This window comes from Erithacus rubecula (genome assembly GCF_903797595.1).
Source record: "Erithacus rubecula genome assembly, chromosome: 6".
Lineage (NCBI taxonomy): Eukaryota > Metazoa > Chordata > Aves > Passeriformes > Muscicapidae > Erithacus > Erithacus rubecula.
In genome coordinates, this window is record NC_136688.1 from 27502612 (window position 1) to 27522571 (window position 19960).

Here is a 19960-nt window from a genome sequence, read left to right on the forward strand (position 1 = left end):
ACATGAATCTTAACAAGAGCACCCCATAGCAGTGGAACAAACTCTTAACCCTTCTTCTTACAGCCAGGACTTTTGGTGTGGTTTTGAAAGCTGGGATGAGAGGGCACCAATTCTGCACATGGGCATCATCAGCTCTGGGTTATGTCTCTAGCAGCGACCTAACAGTATTCAGGTGGTACAGTAAGACTGGAGGTGAGGTTAGCCTAACCCTGGAATATGAGACGTAAAAAACAAACTGTTTCTAGGGAAGATATCAGAGGAGGGAAGTAAGTAATAACCTGTTTTCTCATCATATCTTTATCTATAGTAGCAAGTTCCATAATTTCATTATTCTTTCTGATTTGTTTTTGGTCAGTTGCTTTCCTTTTCACAAGCCTGTGAACTGAGGCCTCTTTTTCTCAAACTCTTTAGAAGGGCCACTTGAGGCCCTGGGTGTGCTGGTTTCCAGCACTGAGCCTGTGCTCTGTGATGAGTTCATCCCAGGCTCAGCACAGCGGGGATGGACACGGACAGACCTGTTCTCTTGCTCTCACTGAGTCTGCATCTCTGGAATTCAGACCCATTGCCTTTGAGTTATTGAGCTACTCAAGAAATAGCAATTTCCTGCTGTGTCATTCTTTTATTCTTCAGTTCTGTCTCTCTTGAGACTGGTAGGGCTCCCAGAACAAGTTAGCGGACATTGGATTACAATAATATTGGCTTATTTTATTATATGTGCTTGATTTTATTTTATTTTAGTTTGTATATATGTGCTGTCTTATTACCATGGTCAGAAAACTTTATTAAGTACCTCCGCCACTTCCTTGGGATCATCAATGTTCCATTTTCAAATGCTTTTAAATTACTCTGAGGTGCCTTGTTCTGCTTTGCCCCTGCCCTGCGTGCCATCAGCAATGACTTGGGATGTGAAAAGGCTGGATAGTGATTCAGGAGTAAGTAAAAGAGGAGTTGACATTGTCCCACCTCCACTCTGCGATTGTCACAGGCAACCAGAACAGGGCAGAACCTCTGGGTACGATAACATATAAAACCATATAAAAACATATAAACCGTTCTCCTGTGTCTGGAGAACGGGTGCTGTCCATAGCAGGTCAGCACTCCAACACCTGTGTGAGGATGGTGGCACAGCACATTGAATTCCTAGCAAGTATGAATGACTACTGGCTCTAAATATCAGAGCAAGGCTGTTCACTAGCACTGTTGTAGCCAACTTTGTTTTGAAAAGCTATTTTTGGTTCATTTTGACTGGACAAGGCATAATACAGAAAAACAGATGATCACGGTCGGCAATATTCCTTCCTTAGGAAAGTAGGCTACAGAATGAAAAGATCCGGCCCGTGACCAGGCCCGCTCAGCACCGGGCTGCGAAGGACAGCGTGAGGGGCGGTGTGTGCGGGAATATGAGCGTGAGGGGCGGTGTGTGCGGGAATATGAGCGTGAGGGGCGGTGTGTGCGGGATGTGAGTGTCATGGGCGGTGTGTGCGGGGATGTGAGCGTGAGGGGCGGTGTGTGCGGGGATGTGAGTGTCATGGGCGGTGTGTGCGGGGATGTGAGTGTCATGGGCGGTGTGTGAGGGGGTGTGAGTGTCATGGGCGGTGTGTGCGGGGGTGTGAGTGCCATGGGCGGTGTGTGAGGGGATGTGAGTGCCATGGGCGGTGTGTGAGGGGGTGTGAGTGTCATGGGCGGTGTGTGCGGGGGTGTGAGTGCCATGGGCGGTGTGTGAGGGGATGTGAGTGTCATGGGCGGTGTGTGCGGGGGTGTGAGTGTCATGGGCGGTGTGTGCGGGGATGTGAGTGTGAGGGGCGGTGTGTGCGGGGATGTGAGTGTCATGGGCGGTGTGTGAGGGGGTGTGAGTGCCATGGGCGGTGTGTGCGGGGATGTGAGTGTCATGGGCGGTGTGTGCGGGGATGTGAGCGTGAGGGGCGGTGTGTGCGGGGATGTGAGCGTGAGGGGCGGTGTGTGCGGGGATGTGAGTGTCATGGGCGGTGTGTGCGGGAATATGAGTGTGAGGGGCGGTGTGTGCGGGGAACGGGCTGAGCCCCGCCCGTGCCCAGCGGAACCGCCGTGCCGGGCCGCGGTGCCGGCCGAGCCCGGAAGCGGCGGGGCCGGGCCGGAGGCGGGAGGGCGGCGCCGGGCCCGCGGGGCGGGAGCGGGAGCGGGGCATGGAGAAGCTGCGGAGGCTGTGGAGGAGCCGCACGGTGACCTTCGGGGTGCCCCTGCTGGTGAGCGGCATGGCGGGCGCGGGGAGGCGGCGGGCGGAGCTGCGGGCGGGCCGGGGCGGGGGCGGGTGGGCTCTGCCGTCCCTCCCGGCACGGACTGTGCGGGGCCGAGAGGGGCGGCGGGAGCCGCGGGACACGCGTGTAAAACACACTCCTATAGATATTCCTGACTGGAAACTGAGAAAAATGCATTTTGCTGGTGGTTTGGTTTTGTGTTTGGTTATTTTTTTTTCCCCTGTGAAACAGCACTTGTGTTTCTTTCTTACTTTTCTTTAGCTGTTCATTGGATTTTAAACTGCGGTGGCACTGTTGGTCTGATAATTTGTGCATCTAAGTAAGTGGAAAGATTTTGAGTGAAGTGAGTTGATGGGTTATAGGTAACAGCTGTGCTCTATGTGGTGAGCGAAGCATAACTTTTTAAAGTAGTTGAGTTTAGGAAAGATCACTAATGTCGAAGCATTCAAGTGAAAATATAAGACTCTCTTACACGCATTACCTCTGTAGGTAGTGCACATTTTGTTGCACTTCTCTGTCCTAAGTACCTGTTTTCATTAGGGGGAAAATGAAAAACCTCAGATGCACTTATGGCTAAAAACTCAGGAAGGAAGACAAAAGCAGCAGCAAGGCCAGTGTGGTTTCTGTTTGTGCAATTAATGTCTCCTTACCCATCTATACAGTTGGTTTGCAAAATGTAAACAAATTTCAAAGTAGATATAGAATAAAGCAAAGGATAATTCCAACACTTTTATAAAGCTACTAGAGAAATCAGTGTGCTCTTCCTCAAATATCCAGCAGCATGCCTTAGGAAAATGGAGTGGACTGAAAAAGGACATTGACACTTGTTGGCGTTAAAAAAAATTAAAGGTCCTTATTTTAAAGGGATATTACCAGTGTTCTAGAGTAAGGACTTTCCTGGAAATTATTTATCAAGTATCTTTTCTCAAAATATTGATGAAGGCATTTGTAAGAAATGGAAACAGTTGAATCAAACCAACAAAACAGTGTGATGTTACCACAACTACATGAAATCATTTGCATCAGCAGCTCCAGTCCCTGCTGTTGCACACAAATTCTGCCTACAACACCTTTCTTGAAGTGATCCTGAAGCTGCTTTCATGCTTAGACCAAATTTATATTGCTTTTGGATTTTTCATTTATGAATGCTCTGACAATGTTCTTCTGTTTAACAACACCTTACTTAGATGTTAAAGGTTGGATACAGTTTTAGCTTATGGTGCTTTCGTTTCTGTAATTACTTGGGGCTTGCTACTTTTCTTCCAGAATCAGGGAAGATCAGGCAGTTTGGTATTCTCCAGCTCAATTTTAACTCTGTGGAAGGCTTGGGGAAAATAGTATGTGATTAAATAATAGATGCTTAGAGGTGGTGACCTAGTAGAGGAGAAAAAAAATCACTACTGCTTTTTAATAATGAGTATCTCAGATTATTGGTGTAGCAGGTGAGGAGATTCCACTGATACACAAGACTCTGATTTTGATAAAATTTTAACGTTATCTTCCCTGTGAGAATTGCATTTCAGAGAAGTAGGGCAAAGATACGTTTCTTATCTTTTTAGTTCTCAAAAGGATTAAAAAGAGACTATAAAATGTAGTTACCACATGCTTGCCAAATTAGCAGGTATCTTTGGAGGTAAGGTAGATCCTGTAGAAATGATGTGGGCTGTAATATTGTGAAAAAACAGAAATGTCATTATGAGATGGAGGAACTTGTCCAAAGTAGAGTAAAACATGAAGCAGGATTCTTCCTGTGTACTCAGTCCTCAGCTGCAGTAACTTTTTAGCTCTGTGGTGCCATTATGGAGATGATGAAGATGAACTGTAAAGTCTAGAGGAAAGCAACATAAAACATAAAGCTGACATTCCATCTTTAAGGAATGCTTGAAGGAATTGACTTAGTTTATTTTAGAAAAATTTGCTAAGTTCTTGTACATTGTACATTGAGACTGGGGATTGTTTTTCATCGCTTGGGAAAGTACCCTCAAAATAAATTAGGAAAATATTGCTCTTTTTTAGGAAACAGCACTCTGATACATCACTCAGGTTTTCAGATGAGCTTGAACAACCATCTGGCAGCAGTGAAATAGATTGTCTCAGTTCTGCTTCGTGCTGGAACAGCATCCCAGGCCAGGCCTGTGGCTGTCCTTTTGGCCATCCCCAAAGTTTTGCAAGATTTTCCATAGGTCATAGGAGGAATTTTTAAGACTGGTTTCTTTGACTTTGTGTTGCCTAATTTCATTCTGTTCCTGTTGCAACAGAGCTCTTTCCTCCAGACACAATATTATATAGTGAAATATTCTATTATATTTCTTTCCAGGGTTTCATGTCTCCCTGCCTTAAAATTATTCTCCCTTGTGAATACTTCAGAATGTTTCTGACTTGCTGCCCAAAGGCTTCCCAGGGAGTAAGAAAAAGGAAAATTCATGCAATTGTCAGTTATGCAGCTGTCTGTGGAGCTCTGAAGGCATCTCTGAAGCTGAACAGAATTGTGCTAAAAGATCAATTACAGCAAAAATGACAGTGAATCTAGGTAAAGAGTCAGAGGGAGCATGGCTTTGCAATCCTTTAAATTCTGCTGAATTTGTTAATAGTACTGAAACCAAAGGTTCTTGTTAGATTATTACATTCTGTACATAATTTTTTTTCTCTCTAGACTGATGCAGGACTATTCTTCAGTATACTGCTGAACTTTTTATCAGTACTATATTTGCTTTTTTGGCAGGAAAAAAAATCAAATGGCTTTCATATTTTGCCTTTTTATACTGCATCTTTGAATGAAAAGGCTCCAATATTAAAGAGATCCTATTTCAAAGAAAGATGAGTGTCTCATTACCACCTCCCCCCCCCCAAATATATATTTAAAATATTTCTTACTTTTTAGTGTAAGTTTTCCTGATAGATTTTTATTTGTTCATTTGGTCTTGGGGCTGTTAGAATATTTCAGTGGAGAAGGAATATTCTTGGTTGATCTTTAAAGCTCATACTGACAACAGCTTTCAGAGTAAGATGTGTAAATCACAGTTTTCAGTCATACTTTCTCAGTAGCTGAAAGTGTTTCTTTGTGAGCACCAACCTGTAGAGGGTCTCCTGCAGGAGACCTTGATTTGTGAATTTTTCTGGAACTTTGTAAACTTTGCAGATACAGCTTGAATGTGACCAAGGGAGTAGTCCCAAAGCATTTGTGAAGATAGTAACATCTGTGTGTAGATGTTGGGATGAACTCCAGCAACCTTACAGGTTTATCTAAATTTGATGTTACAGTAGAAGGCTGTGCCACCTCTGTGGTAACATCTTTGTCACCTATATTGACATTTCTGTTTGCTGTTCTGATTATGGGAACTCTTTCCAGATGACATGAAGCTTTAACTGACAAGTCTTCAGCACTCTGTTATAAAATGAAGCTTCAGTTTCTGCTACTTTATATTCCACAGCCAGCTCTACCTGACCAAAAAGGGATGTGTCTGTCAATGTCATATTGCTGCAGTGATGCTTCTGTAAGATGCTGAGAGAACAAGGCTCCTTGGTCTTGCAGCTGGTGCATTCAGCATCAGACCTTCCTTATGGGACACTGAACATGTAAGGTCACCTCTCTGGTACTCTTGGAATCTTTGAAGCCTGATAGAAGTTATTCTTTTCCAGCAGGTTTAAATGATGGCTCTATATCATTAAGGAAACAAGTTTGAATTTAAAAATTGCAAAGTGGTAGCAAATGCAAAACACATTTTAAAAATCCCCCTATTGTTTCATATGCTCACAGCACTTCCCAAGACTTGCCTTTGTGGTTGTGATTCCATCTGATTCTAGGCAAGGATTTTTTTTCAAACTCTAAGCTACAAAATGAATGTAAAGATGCAGTTCCAATTCTGTCAGTATGTTACAAGGAAAAAATATGTTCTGAGTATCTGAAGTGACATTCTAGCAGAAAGAAAATGTATTCTGTGGTTCATCTGATGATTTTTATTTCACACCTAAAATAAGTATATCTCTCTGTGTTTAGTCATGCAGATTTTCAGATTTTCACTATGTTGCAACATTCTCCATACCTATTGCTATGTATTTTGACTTCTTTTCATTCCTTTCAAAAGTAGTGACTGCTTTTACAAGTACTTTGCTTCTCCTTCTGGATCTCATCTTTGGTGTTTTACATGGCATGTCTTGGATTGCCAAAGGAGAAGACACAGGTGGCTTGGAGCAGTGAAAGATTTTATTAAATAAATATGTTTATAAAATTTATTTCCATTAGTGATTATTAGCACGGACTATACTCCAATGCCATCTACACCACTGCCTTGAACAGTGCAAGCTTACTTTGATAAACACTTTGGCAAGGGATGCCAAGGGTGCATGTCATGTACAGGACTGGAAAAAAGGTCAGATTAGAACAAATCCCTAACAGAGCTGCAGCAATGTGGTCAGTGCTTCTAGGCACCATTAGAGAAGGTCAGTGGCATCTCAGATTCTCATTAATGACCCAGTTGTTTTAACAAACAAAACCAAAACAACATTTCCAGACATCAGGACATGAAATTACATGTCCATGGATTAGTTTTGTTCACTGGTGTGAAGTCAGGGTCGTCTCGGAGCAAGGGCTGATGCCCACAAATGTTTTACAGATATATGAAATTATATTTTGTGGTCCTGTGAGTTACTTAAAGTGGAAATTTACAGGGTTAATGGATCAAATTTTCATAGATTTCTTTGAATTCACTATTTCTAGTAATTTCACAAAAATCTGCTCAATTTGGAGTGCTGGGATATGCTAAATACAAGGCACACTTCTCCACAGATTCTGGAGGATCTGCCTGTAAAAACATCATGTGGACACTGGAAATATGGACAGTTTTTCTTGGGAATAATCATGATTCTGAGGTCTTATTGTTGGTATCAGTGTCTGAGTAGCAACTGTTATTACATTGTCTTCTGATATTGTTCAAAGAAGGATTACTGTAATCAGAATTTTTCACTTTTAGATGTGTCAGTGTTATTGCTAACATCTTTCACAATATTGCCTTAAACAATTCATAATACTGAATTGCAGGACTTTTATTAATATGTATTACTTCATGTAACTTTACAATAACATTTAACATGTGCAGAAGAGTTGATTTGAATGTTAATACATTTTTGAGAGATGAATGGAAGTTAACATTAATCCACAAGAAGATAATTCTCACTTCTAGTGTTTGTAGATAAATTGTGATTGCCTGTAAAAGTCACAAATATTACATTTGCAGCCTAGAGGAACAATAAATATAAAACTGTTTTTAGAATTTAAAAGTTGTTGCTCCCAATCAGTGAATAACAAAGTGTTGTTTTTATGCTTCAGTGACTTGTATTAGACTATTGAGTCTCTAGGCCTGTGATGAGATATGTCTTCAACTTCTCCTGTGCTTCTGCTTTGCTTCTCCTGTTCATCTGTGTGTGTTTGAATCCACAGTGTGGAGCTGTTCCAGACAAAACCAGCCCTGGAACTGTTAGTGCTCGTGTGGAAGTCAGTGTTTAGGCTGAATGGGCTTCTGTGCTGTCCAGTTTGTGCAGTCTGAGTGGCTGACTTCCATCTTTCAGATGACTATTAGGTCTAAAAACTACTGAGTTCTGCTTTAAATGTTTAAATTTTAAATTCTGCCTTAAATTTTTAGTTTTCAGTCTTTGAGAGCAGTTTTCCAGATACATGTGACAAACAAATAGACACTCTTTAGTACTTCAGATTTTTCCTCTATTTCATTTCAAAACATAAAGTGTGTATTTGCACAGTTTAATGCTGTTAGAATGGACTCACCTGGCACTCAGGGGCTCTGATGTTCTCTGTTGAGCTCAGAACAGAAAGAGAAGTCCAGACTTGTCTATTTTCACTGTGTGTTTAGTTCTGCCCTAGATCTCCCACTTCTTCAAGGGCTTGTGATGGTAAAAGTGTAAGATTCATGTTTATTATACTGGGTTAGCAATAGAGAAATAATACTTCTTGTGGTTTCTTTTTATGTTCTTTCATGCAGATTTCAGTTTATTGCAGTTTTGAGCAGGGCCTAACATATCACCAGCAAGAACACCAGCTTGCCACAAGATTTAAACACGTTCTCATTGTAGTTTACCTTGGCTAGATTTGAACCTGTGAGTTGTGGAAATGGTAATTTTAATAAGGAATTGAAATTTTGTTTTTTAGAAGCTTTTGGAGAAAATAAAGATAATGTTCAGAAATTGCAGCTTGATCACCAGGGCAGACTTGGATTTCAAACAGCTGCAGCTGCAGAGTGAAATTCCTTTGCTGTCTGAGCAAAGCAATGTGTGTAATGCAAAATGACAATACTGTGGCTAAAAATGCCCCTTTTTTGCTCATGCTCACATTGAGGAATGTATGGGTTTCTATCTCTTCTGCATTATTCTTAGATTGGTTTCTATTACATGCATTTTCTTTGCTTTAAAACCTATTAGGAATTAGACATTTTCACAAACAGAAGTTTTGTTTTCTCATAAGACATTGAATAGTAAGATCAAAAGGTTATGGACAAGGTTTGTTTGTTTGTTTTTTGGTTTTTTTTTTTTGTTCTCTGGCCTTTAGCCATTCATATTTGCAATCTTTAAAATCATGGCTTTGAGCATTCTCTTACTAAGCCAATTAACCTGATACCTTGGGCCAAGTTTAATGTTCTGCACGTGTTCTACATGCTGTGCAAACTATGTTCTGCTTTATCAGTCAGTAACAATTGGCTCCAGTTTATACCAGCTGCTGTTCCTGAATGCCAGCATGGTATCCATGTGGTCATCTACTGCTGCATTTCATCCATTTCTGAGTGTAATGCAGTTCAGCCTTTCTATAGTGTGTGATTCCAGCACATGCATTGAGTCGGAGCATTCACTTAATTGATGTGCCTTGGAATTGATAGATGCATGGGTTTGGTTTCTGTTTCCCTCCAAAGGAGACCTCTGGTGTGAACTGAAAGTTATTGCCATTTTGTTATAGACAAGAAGTAAAGGTAGACCCTCTTTGGCTGCCATCGAGGGTGAGGAGAGCATTTCACTGTTTTTCTCTCTTCCCTGCAGTTTCAGCTTTAGAGCCAAGTGCAGGAATGGCTGTGGGAAATAAACTTTTGAGAGTTAGAGCTGGCAGAGGGGGGCGCTTCAGGTTAAGAGGAGTTGCATGGTCTTTTCTGGGACTGGCAATTTGCCCTGCTACTTTATTTAGGGAAAAGAAAAGAGGCTTCAGTCTTCTGGACTGCTAAATTGCCATCTTTCACCGGTCTTGCATTGCACATCTGACAGTTCTTTAAAAAGGAACCCCCAAATCTCTCTTTGCTGTGATCACTGCAAACTAAACTAAAACTATTCACTTCTGCTCTTGTTTTGATGCTCCTGATGAATGCTGGAGAGTTTTGTAGCAGCAGTCTTGAAGAAGAGGTTAGAAAATTACCATGTTCCTTCTTTGTATAAGTGTAACATTTTCTACCACTGCATTCTCTGCGTTGCCAGCACTAAACCTTGTGATTTGGTTAATTTAGGGATTGATGACTTTGTAATAATCTCTTTCACAACTGGTACTATAGTAGGAATGGCTTTCTCTAACAACAGTGATGCCTCTAACATGGCAAATTGTTGATGCTGCCAGAGAAGCAGTTTCTTATTATTTTGTTAACCCAATGAAGTGAAGCTGGTTGCTTTAGATTATGAAGGAAACCAAAAAAGGGATCTCTTGTAAGCCCTAAGTTCTGCTGTTATGAGCCCCCAGTGACCCCCTACCGTAGTTGGTGACAAATATAAGTATTTCCCATCCTAAGATGTGGTTCAAGGAATCAGTCTGATGCCATCTATAACTGATTGCATAACATACTTCCCAATAGAGACGTGAACAAATAGAATTTTTAGAAGAATGTTATTAAAGAGAATTTTATGTCATTTTTTTACATAAAATGTTTATTGAGGTTGCTGAGTGTATGTGACAGATGGTGCTCTTATGTCACATCCTATCTTTCATTTTGTTTTGGAACATGCAAGTCTTCCATGCATGCATAATTGCATTACAACGTTGTAGGGGGTTTTTTGTGTACTCACTGAAACATAAAGGAATAATCCAGTGTGGGATCTTTAATGGGGGTTGTAATAGCAGTGCTGTTAAACTGTTTGCTTTGGTGTTAAGTACTGGCTAACTAGTATGGTTAATGATCTTTACCTTCCTAAATTTCAGGTATAAAGGAAAAAAATGAGAAGTTATCATCATCTCATCAATCTGCTGAGAGCATTGAAGTAACCAGATAGATGATCACTACATATTTTTTTTATTCTGCATTGTGAAGCAAATAAAATGAGTAGTTCCCTCACAATAAAAGATTGCAGATACATATGAACTTTCCAGCTTGAGTATCCTTCAGATGCCAGTGCCTTAATATTTTATCATGTACATTAAGTATCTGTATGATTCTAAAATTGTAAAGAAAAAAATGTGTTTTAATTTTTATTATATGTGACATTACTTTTCCCCCTTCACTTAACAGGAGAGTGAACTTGATCCTGACTTCATTAGAATGTTGCCAACCTAACTTATATTTATATGGCATCCTGAATAGCTTCTGCTGTCTTTTTATGCCTGGACTAGTGGATGGAGCATACTGGACTTCACTGTTGCTTTTGGGTTGCATTGTGTAAATTTGTCCATTGTAAGGCTTTTTAAACTGACGAGTGTTTTGCAAAGAATCTAGAGATCAGCTCTATTTTACAGCTTGGGGAACTAGAAAAGTATGTGAGACATACAGAATATGCAAAACCAGCAAACCAATAATGGTGCTGGGCATTTTGAGTCTTATCCCACTTCTAATTATTTTGTCTGGTGATTCTTGCTGGTTCACTGTTGTCTGTAGATGCAGCTAACTGGAATTAAGGTAGCACCTTCACTCATAATGCAGCAGAACAGAAAGGAAACTGTTAAAGCCAAGACTAGTATTTCTACTCCATGCATTGTCAGTCAGCGAGTCCTTTGCTACCTTTAATAGTATTACAGTTGCATGAATTCATTTATACCTTCTTTTATTGGCTTTTGAGCACAGTTTTCAAAAAGGTAATTGACTGAATAGCTGTCCATTGCTGCTGTGGCTTGTGTAGATGAGTGTGATTCATGCTCAGGCTGTCAGCTGACTGTATTGACATGCTGTTGGTTGATCTAATAAGTGCTGAGTATGACTGATTCGGGTCTGCTTTGCAGTGAAGTCAGACATCATCTTTGGTTCTTTAGAATATTGGTCAAGTGGACATGTAAATATATTATATTCTTTGTGTGCTTCCTGTACTTTGCAAATTTATTTAATCTTAGTCCTAACCTTTCAGCACTACACTGTGTAATATTTTAGCAGCATTTGTACTTTCTTACAGTATCAATGTGCTTTGTCTCTGATGGAGCTGATGTTTCATGGTAAGGTAAATCAGCCAGTGCAGTATTGGAAATGTAAAGGCAACTGTACTGATAATGCCTGATAAGCTAAATATGCCAACTTGCCAGGCTTGTTATGCTGCTTCTGCTCTGTGAAGAGCAGAAGTGCATCACAATCCAAAGTGGGTTTTTTCCTCTTAATAGTACCAAGGTATTGTGAGTAAAACTGCAGCATCAGGCCAAATCCTGCATTCCAAAACAGGAAATGAGAGGTGTGTGTGTCAACTTCTTTACTGTGTGTAGCTGTAAATGTAAAATGCACCATGTCATGGATGGTTGCTGTCAAACAAGGGATAGGATGTGATGAGACAAAGTGAGTAGCACGTGACTTACTTCAAGCAACAACCTTCACCTTGATTTTTTGTAGTTGCAGTCTATATTACAGATTTTTTAAGCTAAAGAATGTAATACTTCCTTTCTAGTTTACAGCATGGCTTTGTAAGCCAGTCTTCCAGTTGTTCATATTGCATCTCTTAACAGGATATACTCCATGCAAGTTTATTGTTGGACAAATTAATTTTTAATTGATGTCACAAGTAATTGCTGCTTTCTGCCTGGTTTAATAACTGAGCCATTTCTAATGTAGTTGCTTTTGCCTTGCCATAGACATTCTTTGACAATGTACTAATATGGAAAAAAGGCAAGAAGCTCTGGTTTGTAACAGCCATAAATTTGTCTATAGCATTTCAGATTTGTGTTTATTAGGACTTAAAGTTTATTAATACAGTGGCTGTAAATTAACATACTACTTGTAAAGGAATTAAAGATCAGCTAATGAAAATTTAGGCATTAACCATGTTAAAATTCAGTTACAGTCTAATCCTTGAGATTTTCAGCATTATGTGCTACCATATCTTCATCTGACAAATCTTCTGATTTGATTGAATGAACCTTGAATAATGTTCAAGTTCTTTTTAACCATTTTCAACATTTTTATTTTCCGCTTTCTTTAGTTTTTTTCTTACCAAAATACTGACATGGGGAAGACTCTTCTTTTGTTTTGTTTTTTTTTTTTTCCTACTGAGTATTTTGATGATTCTATGATGCCATCCAGTTTTTCGTCATTTGTGTTTCTAGTTGCTGGACTTGGTACCATATGATGATTTTCTGATTGGCTTTCTGAAACCAGTGGTCTGTGGCCTAGCAGCTGGGTGTTCATATTGAAAAATGTGTGTCTGTTTTTATTATCAGCTAGATTTCAAGGCTTATTGAAAGGGCCAGAAAGAGACTCTGGAGCCTTTAACTCCTGGCTATTGATGAAGGGTTTCTTCTTTGAACAGAGTACATCAGTTCTGGGGTACCATTCTGTACCTTACCACCATCCAAGTATGTGTGTGGTTGTAATTTTACCTTCTTGGTGGGAAATAATGCAGTCCTGCTATTTTGAGAATGAGTAAGTGTAGAAGGCAGGTTTTTGTTTCTAATTTCTAATTCTTTGTGGCCACAGTGACACAAGCTTCCGCTTTCTGGAAGGAGCATGCACTTTGACTACCTGCACAGCATAATTATAACAATTCCTGGACACAGGCCATTGCTGCAAACCTGATATGTAGTAAGAAATCAGCCAGCAAGTTGTGTAGAAAACAGCAGTTCAGCAACAGTCTGTAATGAAGGACTGTAATAGCAAGTTGCATGATGAAAGAGGGTGGGTTTTGTTTGGAATTTTTTTTCTACCTTCACTCAGGTCCTCAGAGAATGCTTCCACCTTCCTTAGATGTGTGTCTCTAGATGTGAAGCCTTTTGGCCTCCTGTGCATCTGCATTAACAGAGAACAGCAGACACTGTGAGGTCAGAGCTGTAGCAAGGGACCTGTCTTACACAGAGTAGATAGATTTCTAAGCTAATTTTCAAATCTCTTCTTTCTTAAACAATGCTTGATCTTTGGATGGTCTATCCATTTCTAATGGTAAAAATACATACACAGTTTTCTGATATCACTCTGTCATAAGAAAGAATAATATAATGATTTCTTGTGTGGATATAAAGGCCCCCGTTTCTCCCTTTATTATTCTTAAGCTTCAAAAGCATAGAGGAAATTGCCTGATAACTAAGGAATATTGAAAGGATAGGTGTTCTGGATGTGATTTCTTAGCTTGGGTGATAATATGTTATTGAACTATAGCTACAGTCATGGTCTGCTCAGAAGCTTAATCAGATGTTACCCACAGACACCAGAGTAAGTCAGTGTGGCATTGTTACTTCCCCATAGAGTTTGAAAATTTATGAGAATAAAACCTGTGGCAGTGAGGTAAAGGTTCCTTTGCTGCTGTTATGTCAGGAAACCACATGGGGAGGGAAAAGAAGGGGTAAGAGGAAAGGAAGTCCCTGAGAAGTCAGAATCATGTAGCAGCTGTCTTTGTATGAAAGAGGAAAAGTGTGAAATCCAGGCTCTGAGAGTGGAAGAAGGCACCTATACTTATTTTCTAAAGCATTATTTTCTTCAGCTTCTGATGTTTCTGTTGGAAAAATAGCAGAATCCCCTGGTAAATGAATTGGGTCAGTATGCACAGTATTTTTTGTAGGTGTGCAAAGTGTTCTTTTCTAACAATCCTAACACATCTGTTTTCATTCTGTTTTCAGCTCTATCTCATTGGAGGATCTTTTGGACTCCGTGAATTTACTCAGATAAGATACGATGTTCACAAACTGCATGGCAAGGTAGTTTAAATGGTTTCCTTTGCTTTTCACTTCCTTATGCCTACATGCTGCTTTCTAAAGAATTTATAGGACAAGCAAACTTGGTGTAGGGGATTTGCCTTTCACTGCTTGGCCCTGAGCTACAGCTGAGTCTCAAAGGCAGTAGGCAGAGTAGGTAACAATAAAGGGGCTGACATGATGATGAATCCTTTGCCATCCGTGAAAAAATCAACATAAATAATAGAAACATTTTGTTCCTTTAGTTGATTGTAAGTGGCAGTTCTGGATCCTGAGAAGGACGTGCAGTATGTCTAGGAGGAGGTTATTGCAAGGGTACTGTATCCAATTTAGACTAAGAAAACTGATATTTTAAAAGGTTCGGTTTTCAAACAATACTTGACAGTGAGCATATGATGTTAGATGGTTTCTGGGGCTTGGCTTTGCATACACTGAGAGAAGCAGGTACCTTTGACATTGTGCTGCATCCTGTTCTTCAGTCCTTGTGAAGGAAACAGGAGCTAGTCCCTACCCATTTTCAGAATATCCTGTATACAAAACACGTTTTTAAAAGTGAACCTGAAACCTATCTCAGGGAAATGGCTTGTTTACTAGTGCTACCTACACCTCCAAGTGCAGCACTAGTTCCAGATTGCATGTTAAATGATCTGAAAGGAGTGTGTCCATTCAGCAGAAAGTAATATTGGCTTGCTTTCCCTGGTTTGGTAATATGCAGGTCTGCTATTGCAATGCAGAGAGGCTTTCTGGTCTCAGAGCTGCTGACTTGCAGGTTGCACAAAGCTGATTTAAAGACTATGTCACTTTATAGAAAAACAAAAATGTGCAGGACTCTGGATGCTGTGGATTTCTACTGTGGTGAAATCTTTGATATCCTGAGCTGTTCAGAATTTGGAGACGCCTTTGTTTTGTCTTAGGCACCTTGTGGACCATGTCAATGACTTGAATCGTTCCTCATTGTTCTCTGTTGCATACCTGGCTATGGCTTTCCATGCCTGGTGTGGCCCATCCTGCTCAAAACTGTATATTACAGAACCTGTAGACCAGGAGAGTAATCTTACACATCTGTACTCTAGTTCTGTCTTCTGGGTAGCTATTTTCTATAATTTCTAACCTTTTAGGACCATTTGGAGCCTTTAAAGTTTTTCTCCCATAATGGGATAAGAATTTGCCTGTTGTGTTTCTGTTAGTTTTTGGGTCAGATTCATACTCATTGTGTTGTATTTGACCCCCATGATCTGCACTGTGAGAGCAACCCAGGGAAAGCCACTGTTAAGAGTTGTGCTAATTCAGATCCATGAGACTCTTTGTCCCAACATTTATAATTAAGGGAAGCATTACTGAATTAGTCAGTAGTGCATGAAAGCTCTGAGTGGAAGCTACTTCACCCTGGAGTTCTTAAACTATGAAAAGCTAAAAGAAGACTTCTGAGTTATGCTCTAATGAGTATTACTTAAGTCTGCAGCATCTCTTTTGTGTATTCTTTTTCTTTTCCTTGCAGTTTTATTCAGAAGTAGATGACATTGAAGTAAAGAACAGTGCAATATTGGCTCAGAACTAGCAACACCAACTTTGGGCTTGTTTGTAGATGGACAAATGTGTTCCATTCATTTTTGTTTCTATGTCCATAAAAATAGAGTTGAAAGACGTTCTAATTCACTAAATAAGACAGCAAGGGAGACTAGAATGTATTTTAATGGATAAAAAAATTCTAGTTTAAAATGTGCACGAAACTCAGGAAAAGAATGTTAATGTGTGTAATTCAAAAGTGCTGTTAAAATCCTGATGCTTTTCTCATATAACACAGTTGGACTATTGTAAATCCTTATCAGAACAGGGACAGATGGACTAGTACTCTTCTGGAGGGGTTGGACAGTTACATGCAAAATGCAATAAGCAATGAAAGAAATAAGACTTTTTTTTGTTACAGCTGCTCCTTCAGAATAATAAAAATATTTAATTAAATAACAATTTCAATAGAAGAAGCTCAAAAGACTTTCACAGAATTTAAATGGATTAAGCTTCTTAGTCCTACTGTCAGAAAAGGTAGGATTATTATTTACATTTTACTGCTGAAAAAATTGAGGTTGTACAAATCCTAAAGCAAGCTAGGATTCATAACACCCAAGTGCTTGTCTTTTTTATTATATTTTAAAGATGTGCAAACTCCAGTATACTACCTTTTGTAAGCATGATTCCTGAATTTGTTTCCTTGTTAATTCAGCTGCTAAGAAGGCAAAACTTAAATAATCATTTTGTGGTAAACCTCTAATACATTTCAGATGCCAAACCATGATCCTTTGCCTTCAAAAGTACCTGTTCATTTTCTTTTTTACATTTAATTTCACACCATGCTTAGAGGAAAACCACATTAGTAAGCAACTTCTCAGTCAACAGTGATATTCAAAGGCAGCACTGCAGCAGAACTGCTGCTGTGTAGTCTGTGTTTCAGTGACTGGGGGGCTAGCTGCAACTTTGGATTCTTGTGGCTTAATGAAAAAAGCTGCAGTAGTAACAGTGACCATGTTATTAATGTCAAACTGACTTTTAAAGAACATTCCCTTATAAAGGTATTCAAATTCAAGAGTAAATGTTGGTTTGGACCTTTGAGAGAGTATAATTTGGTTATGATGCATTGGGCTGGGACTAGCATTAGGTTTGGGAGAGGGGCTGAGACGGGGCTGCAGAAGGAATTGTGTCCTCTTATTTGTTTGGGCTGTGTGTTGGGATTTTGGACTGCAGCTCAGCCAATGCATAGGATAGAGAGACAGAGCCTAGAGCTGCTATTGAAGAGGATGTCTTAGTATTTAAAGAGCAGATAGTTCATCCATTTAGTTCATCTCTGAATATCAGGACCTTAGATATGCCCATCTCTTCCAAAGGCAAAAAAACCCATTTTGGCTACATGTTTTTCTCAGGATACCTAGTTAAGTCATATTCCCTCAGCACAATGAATGTCCTGCATTTAAATAAAGCTTGCTGAGGCTCTTACTGATGTAATGCCTGTTTATGCTAGTCAGAATTCTCCTGAAACTAATCAAGGATTTCTCCATTATCTATTGTTGCTGAAATGTCCATTAATGGAGAAATCATTAGGTAAGGTAATTGTTCACTTTCTGGGAAGAATTTATGCAAATCTGAATTGGTTACAGAAAACCAGGTATGCTTATGGGAAAACTATGTGGAATTAACAGAGAAGACATTAGTAGGCTTGTATAGGCATTGTTCCAGATGCCATTATTCATAAATGGAAGACTAGGCCCTTTCTTTGTCTTTCTTCTTTTGTATGTAATTTGAGTTTTTTATTAAATTTGTATTTTTTTACTGAAAATGTAATGTCTATTAAATATACAGAAAATATATATTACAATCAATTACTTTATATACTATGAACCCATTGTTGTCATTCCAGGTGTTGTAGAGACTTGCTGATTCAGATTTAGTTTTGGATATAAGAATCTTGGAACATGAGGTGTGGTCTGTACTGCTGGACGATGGCTACTGTAGAGAATTGAATGGAAGTGATATATTAACTACCTGGAAAAGTTTGCTTTCCCCCCATCAGCAAACCTTTTAGAGTAAGAGAGTTTTTAAGCTCCAAATTGACTCTGTTGAAGATACATCATTGCAAGGCAGGTTCTCAGACTTTTGGGATGGGATAGGACTGAATGAGTTCCTCCAGGGTAATGTGCAGCAGAAGTACTTCTAATAAATCTGGAATCTCTATGCCATTTTGATAGGAAACAAAACATCAATTAGTCTTTGAAGTCTGCAAATATTTCCTGCTGTGGGTTATGTACAATAGTGTTACATACTTATCTCTTTACAAACTATGAAGATCCTGTTCAATTTTTCTTTGTCCCGTGCAAAGTGAACACACCCCAAAAGTAGAATGCTAAGAAACAATACTTTTGTTTTCTGTCTTAATGAGATAGAAAGGAGAGGCAGTAAAGAGTCAAAATGATAAAATTTCAGTTTCTCCTCCACGAGTTTTACCCTGAAATCAGTTGTGTATTTAAATATGTATGACTGTTGTACTGCATTCCAGGAGTTAAAATCCAGATGAAAAAGAAAATTCCTGACCTGGTCTTTCACCATTCTCTATGAGCAGTAAACCTGTAAACCCAGAAAAAGCATTAAAGGAGTGGTGGTTGGAAGCATACTCAGTAAGTGCACTGGGAGTGTAAAGCCTGCTTATGCAGACTGCAGATTGTCTTAAAAATTTCTTAGGTAGTGTTTTTGACCAATTGACTGGCATGTAGTTACCCATGAGGCATTGCTTATTGACACATGTAGAGTATTAGTGTTGCCATTGTGAATCTTCATTTATTGTGTATTTGCTTTGTTTTAAGGTATTAGTTCAAAAATTATGAATTATAATTGTGAAAATCTCAGCTTTCATTTTATGATCCTGGACCTTGAATTGAGAAAAAAAGCACTTGGGGGGGTGTAGAAGATTATTCTGGGAGCCTTGTCCTTTGGAAAGGGAAGGAGAAAAGGAGGTTAACATGGTATCTTATGGCACTCTGACTTTTCTGGTTTACAGCAATTCTCATAGTGGGGCTTGATAGTGGTATAAATTGACTGTCCAGTTGGTTATACTCAGTATTGTTACAGATTTAAATATTGCTAGTTGGTCCCTGGTGCTGTTCTTTAACATTGTGTCTTTAATCTCATGAGTGGGTGTCAGGAGACTCACAGCAGCATCCCACTGACCCACTGATCTCACTGGAAATTTTATATCCATCTTGTTCAGGTTCTCTCTTCAGCTACCTTCTGTACCACAGAGCTCCTCTCTGCCTATCTCACTTTCTTAGTCTGTAGAATATAGGTAATTAATGCTGCTCTACTTTACATAGGAAATAGGAAAGTTAATTAATTCAAATAAAAATAATTATTTAAATTCATATGAGTATTAAAAAATTTCCTCAGGTGAGATCCATTACTTCAAGTGTTCTGGGTCAAGGTGAAATAGCTAGAAAGAAACAGGAGCAGAGAACTGACTGATTTCCATGAGACTTTTATGTCAAGCAAGAACACATCTGACATTTGCCTCAGAAAGGTGTAGGAAGTCAGTCCAGCATTTTCTCATTGTTATCAGTGTATAGTTAAGAGGTGGTATCTGCCTATTAGAACACTTCTGTTTTGCTGTCAAAACACTGCTCTGTTCACACACATACTGCTCAAAGTTTCACACTGTTGAGTCGAGATGGCTGCACTGCAGCAGAGTAGTGTTTAAATGAGGTTCAGCATCCACCCAAAAAGGGAACACATCTTCAAGTGACTGCACAAGGCCCTGCCTTGTTGATGGCTGGCACATTAATATTGCTGTCCTTATGTAAACTGCCTCAGGTATGTCCGTGGGAGTTGCACATATGGGCATGTCCTGGAGTAGTACAGGAGAAATTGTCTGTTGGTTATTGCTTCTATTTTACTTCCCTATAAAGTCCATCTGGATGAGATTTCTGTGCCCCAGCAGAAGTTTGGTTTGCTTCTTTAGTTTGTTTGTTGCAGAAAAAAGAAGCATTAAAGAATAAAATGTAATTTCAATGTTTAGTGTAATGTTAGTATGGTTTATGAATAATGTCATGTTTATCTATGTCCCATCATTTTTTCCTTTAAATAGTATGTTTCATATGAGGTGAAAATTTTAAGACAAAAT

The 19960-nt window shown here is 39.4% G+C and overlaps 1 protein-coding gene across 1 annotated transcript in view; it reads left to right on the plus strand.

Moving 5' to 3' along the window:
• The first annotated feature begins 2078 nt into the window (after positions 1-2078).
• Positions 2079-19960, plus strand: part of COX16 (cytochrome c oxidase assembly factor COX16) — a 46661-nt gene continuing 28779 nt past the window's right edge. Inside the window, exons 1-2 of the mRNA XM_079309880.1 lie at positions 2079-2222; positions 14227-14304. Coding sequence (XP_079166006.1) covers positions 2163-2222; positions 14227-14304 — 138 coding nt within the window. The 5' untranslated portion in view covers positions 2079-2162. The remainder of the gene's footprint in view (positions 2223-14226; positions 14305-19960) is intronic.